Genomic DNA, 10,477 nt, shown 5'->3' on the forward strand with positions numbered 1-10,477 from the left:
CGGGCTAAGAAACTCAAGCTCTGTGAACCACTCCCCAGATCAACTTGTTACTTACCTTATTTCTCAGATATTTAGAAGAGCTTTTAATATCGGCATTCAGATGTGAAACGTGAATAAATTTTTCAACTCCAGCTTCCTTGGACACTTGAGCGATTGCTTGGGGAATCTTTACAAAAACATCCTCAAAACCAAAGTTTCTAGCAGGAAAAAATAGGGATCGGTTAAGAACACCTGACTCAGGACTCCAAAGCATACTGTGATAAGCCGGTTTTCATACTATTGCTGGAATTCATAATATCAGCAGTTACACTTTTAAGTAGCAACGATTTCACCCAAAGTCAAAACTAATATTTTAAAAACATTTTACAGGCCTCCTCACTGCCATTACCATACATAATGTAAGTCTTACTATAAGTCATAAATCAGCATGCATACTATTCTCTGTCCTCAAGGAATCCCAAGGCTGAGGCCCTTCAAAAACATCTGGCTGCACTGACTGGGCGGGGAGGGGAGAAGCACTGGGTGCTGGAGGGGAAATCACTGCTCACCCCCAGGCCTTTGCTTTCCTAGGGGAAAACAAGGAAACTAAAAAAATACATCAGTGCTTGCTTCAGCAGCACATATACTAAAATTGGAACGATACAGAGAAGATTAGCATGGCCCCTGGGCGAGGATGACACGCAAATTCATGGAGCGTTCCATGTTAAAAAAAGAAAAAAAATGCATCAGTCACCAACTAGATCCAACAACACGAATGAAGTGTCTGCCCTGTACAAAGCACTGCTGGTCATCACGGGGGCTATAAAGTTGGATAAGACCCTCCAAGTCATCAAAGAACTTAAAACTATGTGATGAGGCAGACGTCTCTAAATGAGTCTCAGTCAAACTCTCATAAATGTGAAGAAAGAGGCATGAACAGAGTGCTGCGGAAGCACAGGATTCAAACATTATTTGTTGATAAACGACCCACACAAGGGCTAAAAGGAACTGTTCAAACTGGTACTCATGCCATCTTTGATTAACAACAGGGAGAACAGATCGAGAACGCTGTTCACGCGAGAAAACCCAGGGTTCAGCTTGCCGGTCAGTGGGACAGGAAAACCCTCCTTCCTGACCCCACCCCAGCTGGTGATGACACGCACCACACTGGCACAATCGCAGTGGCTTTTTATTGCTTCTTATACCAGACTTACCACCAACTGAATCCCCGGCTGGGGGAGGATTGGGGTTAGGTGGGGAGGGTGGTCACTGGCTGTGGAAAGGTTGTTCAGTCAATACTCATTGATGAACTAATGAAAAATATCACAACTACGATCCCTGGCATGTTACGTGCCCAACAAATGTCTACTGAACCTTAAGCCAGCTTTGCAAAGGAGAAACGAGGGTCAAAGACTTACTTGGTTTCCCATTCTCGCCCAACGAGATTGATGACCACGTTGCTGTGCTCCACAGCTCTTCGGATCGAGTCCTTGTCTCTCCCGTTCCATTCCTATAAGAGCAGGAGCCAGTCACATGAAAACATCAGGGGTGCGCCCTGGCACAAAACACGTCTGTAGCTCCCCCCATCAGCAAGACTCACAACGAGCCCTCTGTTGTCGTCAGGAGACGGTGCCCTTTCACACCGGCTCCACTGACTACAACAGAAACGCTGCTGATTCTCTGGCTCTTCTGGAAACAAAGAGTTCAAAGCACATTTTATTCAGGTAATAGCAGGTGACAGAACTAGAAAAGACACTATTCATTTTCACGGGGCAGAGCAATTTTTGTCCTCCCAACTGCCCCACAGAAGCCTGTAAAGGAATCTAGCAATCCAGTCTCCCTTCCTGAATGAAATACAGCCAAAGAACCGAGGATCATTTGGGAGGTAAACTGACTTTCCCTTGTTAGCACCAACCAGTTAGACGGAAGATAGGAGGGGTGTCTCTCAAAGGTTAACGTTAAATTGGGAATACTCATGACTATTTTCTTATTTCTTTTTAACTCTTTACTCTTTATAATCCCAGATCTGGTCATTTTTGCTTTAAAGACATGAAAACAGCACTCAGAGAGAAGTGACCTGCCTATCAGTTCAGGGTGAGCTGATGGCAGACTTCGGTGGAGACCTGCACTTGTGAGCAGGCGTTTAGGACTGAGGTCAGATCAATGTGTCTCGTCCAAAACAGTGACAAGGGACTAAAGACCCCCGGACAAAGGCAGAGCATCTTCTGTGTTAAAACGAAAATAAAATTTGAAAGCATTTTGAAGGAAGATAATAAGTAGTATGGATTTCTTAGTTGTATCTGTGAGTGAGGGGGGTGGGAGGGAGAGTGAGAAAAGAGGGGAGAACGGAAGAGAAGCGGGGGGCTGGGGGAGAAGGAGAGACAGCGAGCAATAGAATGCCTGTGCAATTTAGAAAAGAGAGAGAGGGCTACGGGAATCAGATTCAAGAGTAAAAAGATGAAGCCCTCGCCAGGCAGCGCTGGTGACAACTGACTGTGGAGGATGCAGTACAAGAGACGGAACGCAAATTCCACCGTGCCATTTACTATCAGTGTACAAATGCTCTCTCCAGACTCCATGCAAAACTTGAAAATACGACCTACCCCACGGGGTTGCTATGACGAGTAAGTGAAATATACAGAAAATCTGCAGCACAGCATTGAGCAACACACTCAACGAGAAAAGCGCTCTACACATAATGAGCTTAACACGGCCTTTTCAGAGAAGATGACACAGGCGGGAAAGGGTGAACCCAAGAAGACTCAGAGGGGAAGAGCTTGCGGCATAACTGCGTGAATGGCCCAAGAGTGATGCCCGGAGAGGAGCAGTCAAAAGGAAACCAAGTTCCCAGGAATAAAGGCCCAGGGGCACGATCAGGCTGGGGAACCAAACGGCTGTTCAGACGGCAGTTTCCAACAGAGACTAAAGTGGGGAGATCGGCACCCCACACCCCATGTGGTCCCTCCTTCTCAAAAATAAACAACAACGATATAGTGAGGCGTCCCCCCTGTTACAACTTTCCCGGGCTTCCCCTTTCATAAACATGACCGTATTCAAAGTTATGCACTTTGTGTCTGTACGCCCTGTTAAGACTGAGTTCCCTGTGGTCTTGTTCAACAAGACACACTCAGAGCTTAGCTCAACGCCAGGAAGGGAGCAGACACAATAAACACCCATGGAAAGCATGGAATACATGTCATTCAGCTTAATTCCAATGACTCCACATTTGCAAGCCGGTAAAAGTTTTCATCCATCACTTGTGAAATACGTCAGTTTTGAGGATTGACAAGATGACTGATGATCTTCAGTCACAGAGAACTAGGAAAAGGCTAGGCTCCTCTGACTGTAACACCAAGCAGATACTTGAGAAAAAAGATTGTGGAAAAGAAAAACACTTCAGAAGTAAGAAATTTCCAATATAAATATTATATTTAGCTTGTGAACCTTCAGTAAAGAATAAATGAAAATGCCATTAAAAATAAGTCAAAATTTAATGAGGTCACAAATAATCTGTGTGAATAAAATAGATTGTTTCTCCACAGGAAACTGCAGGCACCGGGACAGCGTCATTCTCTGTGGAAAGGACCTGCGCACTGTAGGGTGCTCTGCATCCCTGGCCCCTGCCTAATAAACCAGTACGGTCTCCGGTCACTGGGACAGCCAGAAGGGCCCACGCATTTCTCATCACTCCCTTGAAGGTTCTCCCCACACAATTTCCCCTACCCTGCTGGCAACTAACTATTGGCCTAAAGGAAGAACCTGCAGGTTGAAGAATAACGACAGTGAATGCTCAGGAAGAAGTGCTGGAAGTCAAGTCTATCCAAGCCAACCAAGTTATAAAACACCCTACTTGTGATTTTCTCTATCGAAGCACTGCCCAAGAGAAACATAACACGCGGCACATATGTAATCCTAAATTTCCTCTTAGCCACTTTTAAACGAATAAAAAGAAACAGGTGAAATTCATTTTAATAATATTTTATTTGACCCAATTTATCCAAAATACTATTTCAATATGTAATAAATGTAAAAAATTATTAACAATATATTGAATATTATCTTCTTCGAACCAAGTCTTTGAAACCTGATGTGTAATTCACACTTACAGCGCACCTCAATCCACACCAGCCACATTTCAGGGACTCAAGAGCCACACATGGCTGATGGCTACTGGCCAGCACAGGTTTAGAGCAGAGGTTGGCAGACTATGGCCCACAGGCAACTCTAGCCTGCAATCTAGCTTCGTAAACAAAGTTTTATTGGAACACAGCCATTTGTTTGTATATTATCTGTAGCTGCTTTTAGGCTACAAGGGCAGGGCTGAGTAAACATGACAAAGAGCCTATGACCTGCAAAGCCTAAAATATTTCCTATCTGGCCCTTTAGAGAAAATGTTTGCTAACTGCTGGACTAGGGTTTACAAGAATGGCCTGTGAATGGAGGATGCCCTTGGTCCACTCCGGGATGAAGTTGCTGCTTTATTATACTGCCTCTCTATGCTAAAAATGACCTTAGTAATTTACATTTATCAACTCCAATAATCAGTAACAGGGGCTCTTACCAGAAAGATAATCTGGCCCAGGTCACCCATTGGGCGAAGGTGCATGGTATCATATGGCTCACACCGGTAGGGGACGATCACCTGTGACCCCACGCGACCTAAAAAAGAATGGATTGGAACAAGGGTCAACGTTAACATAATATGGTTACATTATACAACAGTGATTTTGTCACATTTAAATTCTAGTATGATAGGTGAATTGATTCTATTTTTAGTAAGAAACATATTTTGCCATGCTAGAGATGTCATAACTTTTCAGAGCCCCCTTTCCTGTATTAACGTCCAACATAGGAAGTCTGGGCCTGTTCATAACATACAGCAGACCAAAATCACATAAATCCAAGATAGGAGTAATTCAAAACACCGTTACAATGAAAAGAAACAGTTCTCATTAGGCAACTGTAATAAATGGCTTTGGAGTACGTTGAACGCAAGGAACTTTACCAAGGTGGTTGACAACATAGCGGCCCAGGAATCCCGTTGCTCCAAACACAGTGGCCACAATCCCACTGACTGAGGAACGCCCACCTTTCCCATGAGGTGTGAGTGCAGGATGAAGCTGGCGCTGGGGTGGGCCACGAAACACAGATGTGGCTATTGTAGTAACAGAAGAACCTTAAAGAGAACCCCAGAATATACATAAAATTGACCATGAACTCAAACAGCTTCTTTTCCTAGAAACACGACATTATTTTGCTATCAGTATTTTCATTTACTTAGGTTACAGTTTAAATTTAACTTTTATAATTTAAGTAACAACAGCAATAATAAACCAAATTATTGCAACAAACAATCCATAGGACATAAGGAAATGTATAAAAGTTAGAAAGCAAACTCCCTGCCCTATAGGATATAGTTTACCTAAAAAGATAAATCACGTTGAGAAAGGTAATAATAAACAGTTACAAATTAAGAGAGTATAAATCTCTACATGAAAGGAGCAGAGAGAATGCAAAGTAAACGTGCCGTAAGTTAGAGAATCATGAGGAAGGACTCCTGAATAAAGTGTTTTGAGAAAGATCTGTAAGAGTAATAACAGGAAAGATAGATTTGCACGTGAAACACATAACACATCTAACAACGTAGGGGTGGGAATGAATAAGCCCAGCACAGGGAACAGCAAAAGACGTACCTGGAACAGACTGTAAAACTGATGATGAATGAAAAACAGAGTTGATGATATGGGTTGGAGGTAGAGGTAAGAGATTATTATTATTATTATTATTATTATTTTTTGAGGTACGCGGGCCTCTCACTGTCGTGGCCTCTCCCATTGCGGAGCACAGGATCTGGACATGCAGACTCAGCGGCCATGGCTCACGGGCCCAGCCACTCCACGGCATGTGGGATCTTCCCAGACTGGGGCACGAACCCATGTCCCCTGCATCGGCAGGCGGACTCTCAACCACTGCGCTACCAGGGAAGCCTAGAGATTATTTTTTTAAAAGAGTACAGTTCAGGGGCTTCCCTGGGGGTGCAGAGGTTAAGAATCTGCCTGCCAATGCAGGGGACACAGGTTCGAGCCCTGGTCTGGGAAGATCCCACATGCCGTGGAGCAACTAACTCTGCGAGCCACAACTACTGAGCCTGTGCGCCACAACTACCGAAGCCCGCAGGCCTAGAGCCCATGCTCCGCAACAAGAGAAGCCACCGCAATGAGAAGCCAGCGCATGGCAACAAAGAGTAGCCCCTGCTCACTGCAACCAGAGAAAAGCCCACATACAGCAACAAAGACCCAACACAGCCAAAAATAAATTAATTAATTAATTAGTTTTAAAAAAATAAAAATAAGAGTACACTTCAGACTTAATAAAAAACTAATGAAAATCATCAAAAGTAGATAAGTAAGTAACTAAGAAAGTATCAATAAGTCTGTTCTGCTTTCTAGAGCTGACTTTCCAGTGGCACTATGCCCAGAAACCACTGATTTTCCCATCTAAAAGTATGGAATTGGAGAAAAAGCCTAGCTTACCGAATAGTTACTGCAACCATAGAGACTAGAAACAAACAATGCAGATCAGACACATAATAGTAACAAAATAATAATGTATAAATAACAGCTAAACTTACAAAGGCACCTGGCATCGTTCTTAGCGCTTAATAGATATTATTTTGTTTCACACTATCTTTATTGCCACTTTACAGATGAGGAAACCAAGGCTCAGAGGGGTTACATGACTAACCCAAAGAGCCTGCAAAGGAAACTGAAAAGTGGCCCAGTGAGGTGAGAGGAAAGAAACAAAAGAAAATGGTGTCCAGAAGCCAAAAGAAGAAAGTGATTGATGGAGAGAATAGTCAACTCTATCAAATGCTGCTGAAAAGTGAAGTAAGAGGAGGGCAGAGGACCCTAGGATCTAGAAAATGTTGGCTGTAAATGGCCTGAACAAGAGCAATTTGATTGGATTAGGAGAGTGCGGCAGGGAGGTCCTAAGAGGAGTATCGAAAATTCTTCTCTGGGGATACGATGTAAAGGGACAAAGAAAAATGGGACTAGAGGAACAGAAAGACAAGGAAGGGTTCTTTTAATTTGAAATATTATAACATATTTAGATGTTGATGGGAACGACCCAGTAGAGGGGAAATGTTAATGACTCAGGAGAGGGGAGGAAGAGGGAAGGGAGGATGGGATCAAAGGCCAAATGAGGGAACTGGCCTTCCATCAGACCAGGAGAAGCTCATACACTGTAAGAGGGGGGAAAGCAGAGAATTATCCCAGCTCAGCTATTAGATTTTCATGGTGGGAAAAAGATTGTTCCCATCTGATTCCTTTCCATTCTCTGTAACGCTAAGAATAAGACAGAAGCACGTGTTAAAAGTTTTAGGAGACTGGCAGTGTTAACTAGTCATATGGAGAAAGGGAAAGCAAATTTCCTAGAAAAAATGTGCTGAAAATCCACTTGAGATTTGCATTCATGGATTTAAAATAAGGACACTCAATTCGTTTGGGGTTTTCCTTAGCTTAGCCCTCAGCCGCTCAGGGGCAGGCAGGAAATACGTGGAAAGCATATGTGGAAAGCTTGCTTTAATCAGTATTGATTTTTTTATGTCAAAGGGATAAGGGCTGGGGAGTTGAGAATGTATGAAAGGGAATGATTAGAATGATGAGTAAGGAAGTTAGGGCACAGGATAAAGGACAGAGCAAATAAAATGAGAAGAATTACTGGAGTCTAGGTATGAACATCTGCAAGGACTGTTATGAGGATTGGAGTCAATGTGTGTAAAGCACACACTAAGAATTCCAGGAGTGTTTTACTATTACTTTGAAATTCCTCAGAAAGTAATATTACACTAACCTCACATGGTTATTTGTTTTTTCAACAATTACCAGCCAAGCATTATTCTAGAAACTGTGACTAACATAGTAAAAAAGACAAAGTCCCTGGCCTCATGAAAGTTACATTTTAGAGGGCTGATACGAAAATTAATAATAAATGGGTAAGGGCTTCCCTGGTGGCTAAGTGTTTAAGAATCCGCCTGCCAATGCAGGGGACATGGGTTCGAGCCCTGGTCCAGGAAGATCGCACATGCCGCGGAGGAACTAAGCCCGCGCACCACAACTACTGAGCCTGAGCTCTACAGCCCGCGAGCCACAACTACTGAGCCCACGTGCCACAACTACTGAAGCCTGCGTGCCTAGAGCCCATGCTCCACAACAAGAGAAGCCACCACAATGAGAAGCCCGCACACCACAACGAAGAGTAGTCTCCGCTCACCGCCACTAGAGAAAGCCTGCGCACAGCAACAAAGACCCAACACAGCCATAAATCAATTAATTAATTAAAAATAATAATAAATGGGTAAGTACATCACGGTGCCTTGCACACTGTAGGTTCTCAATAAATATGTTATTACCCTCTTTGGCTCCAGCCTCTCCATTTTCTTCCATTTATTAGGAACACCATTAGGAAAATAATATCCTTTATTCATTAAACCTACTTTGGTTTCCTACTGTTAGTATCTAAACCAATAGCCTCCAAACATATTTGCTTCCACACCGCGTAAGGGTTTTTTTTAAAGTATTTATTTGTGAATTACATGCACGTTCTATGTAGCACCAAAATGTTATACACATTTTGCAACACACATGAAAGCCCTTAGAACAGTGTCTGCTGTATAGTTTGAACCATGTGTTAGCTATTGTTACTACTACAGAAAACTTTTTTTCTTTAAGTTCTAATGCTGTATTTTTATACACCATTGGTTCCTCTTGCAAAATCCACTTGGAAAACCACTGGTCTAAACTCTGCTTGGCTTTCAAAGGCCTCCATTATTTGACCCCATCTAACGTATTCAACCTCCTTTCCTACTATTCCAGATCTTCAGGTAGTCATCTCACTGCCTCCATTCTCACCCCCTTGTCCTTGCTAGTGCCAGGAAAATGTCCAACCCCTCTGACTTTCCAGATCATAACAACCCTAAAAAAAAATTTTTTTTAAATCAATGGAAGCGCTGCAATTCTCCACTGCCCTTTCAATCTTCCCTCCCTACTTCAGATGATCTACTTTTTCCCTTTTCTGATTTCCTGTGGTACTTAATAGTCTCGCCACATTTCACTATATATGTTTTATACAGTTCTGTAGTGTTTTGATTATGTTACACACTAGACTTGCCTCTCCCGAGTTTACTCAAAAGCTTACTTTACCAGAGAGTGTAAAGCAGAGTGGTAAACAGCACAAGCTACCGTGTCAAATTAAAAAAAAAATGTTAAAGGAAAAAATTTTATGAAAATGTCTAGAACTGTGGTTAGCCGACAGCAGGAACTCAGTAAATTGTCGTTATTACCATTCACAACCTACACTAATGTGGCACCAATGTAACAGTTTAACAAGAACCAGCAAATGTCTTTGCAAAGAAGTGAGCGCTACGAAACCATCCATTATAAGTGATGTGCACCAACCACCTGCCCAGAGGCGTGGAGGAGCTCTACCCAAGATGGAAAAAAAAGAATCCTCCAAATACTCCTGACTCTCACCTCTGGCTGAACATTAGAAGTACCTGTGGAGCTTTTTAAAATTTAAGGTACAAGGAGCCAGTCTCAAAAATTCTGATTGAATAGCTCTTCAATGAGTCTACATTTCTTTTTTTTTTTTTTTTTTTTGGTAGCGCTCGGGTCTCTCACTACTGTGGCCTCTCCCGCTGCGGAGCACAGGCTCCGGACGCGCAGGTTCAGCGGCCATGGCTCACGGGCCCAGCCACTCCGCGGCATGTGGGATCTTCCCGGACCGGGGCACGAACCCGCGTCCCCTGGATCGGCAGGCGGACTCTCAACCACTGCGCCACCAGGGAAGCCCTCCATTTCTATTTTTTTATAAAGCTCTAAGAATGATTCTGACATGCACCTAATTTTGAGAGCAAATGATATTCTGTAATAACTAAAATACACTATGGAAAAATGCAGTTTCTGGAGGTTGATGCAGGGCATGTTTGTGAAGGAGAGGAGGGTGAAATAATGATGATGAAGTGTAACTATATTCCCAATTTCCTTGCTTTTCTAGCCTCTCTTAGTGAGTGTAAGAGCAAATGCGTGTTTTCAACTTGAGGACCACAGCAGATCCGATCAGAGTAGAAGGGAAAATAAACTACACTTAGACAAATCCTAAGATATTCTTTTATTCTTCTTCCTTTTTTTCCACCAATGTCCTGATTCTTCTCTGTCCTGAGCATCCCTCGCTCCCCGAGGCCTCAACGCCTCCACATTTGTAGGAATGGTTTTGATTTAGAAAGTGCTTTTACAAATACTACTTCACTGAATCTTCTCGGAAACTCCCTGACGTTGTAGTATGATCATTTCCACTGTGATGCGCAGAATCTGAAGTTGAGGCCGATTAAGAGTTTGCGCAACGTCATAAAGTCAATTCATGAAGAACCTTTTCTCCACTACCCTTTTTTCCCCCCATCATTTTCAGATTCCTCCCCCGCCTTCCCCCCAATATTTCT

The 10,477-nt window shown here is 43.0% G+C and overlaps 1 protein-coding gene and 1 non-coding gene across 2 annotated transcripts in view; one reads left to right on the forward strand and one right to left on the reverse strand.

The window, feature by feature from the left end:
• Positions 1 to 10,477, reverse strand: part of NDUFA9 (NADH:ubiquinone oxidoreductase subunit A9) — a 31,333-nt gene that overhangs the window by 20,429 nt on the left and 427 nt on the right. The window contains exons 2-5 of the mRNA XM_030834671.3: positions 4,985 to 5,155; positions 4,541 to 4,638; positions 1,398 to 1,489; positions 56 to 197 (exon numbers count right to left, since the gene is read on the reverse strand). Of these exons, the coding sequence (XP_030690531.1) occupies positions 56 to 197; positions 1,398 to 1,489; positions 4,541 to 4,638; positions 4,985 to 5,155 (503 nt within the window). The remainder of the gene's footprint in view (positions 1 to 55; positions 198 to 1,397; positions 1,490 to 4,540; positions 4,639 to 4,984; positions 5,156 to 10,477) is intronic.
• On the forward strand, positions 602 to 708 carry LOC115841139 (U6 spliceosomal RNA). Its single transcript, XR_004034712.1, has one exon. It is a non-coding gene; the product is annotated as a U6 spliceosomal RNA (small nuclear RNA).

The sequence above is a fragment of the Globicephala melas genome, chromosome 10, assembly GCF_963455315.2.
Source record: "Globicephala melas chromosome 10, mGloMel1.2, whole genome shotgun sequence".
In the NCBI taxonomy this organism is placed as follows: Eukaryota; Metazoa; Chordata; class Mammalia; order Artiodactyla; family Delphinidae; genus Globicephala; species Globicephala melas.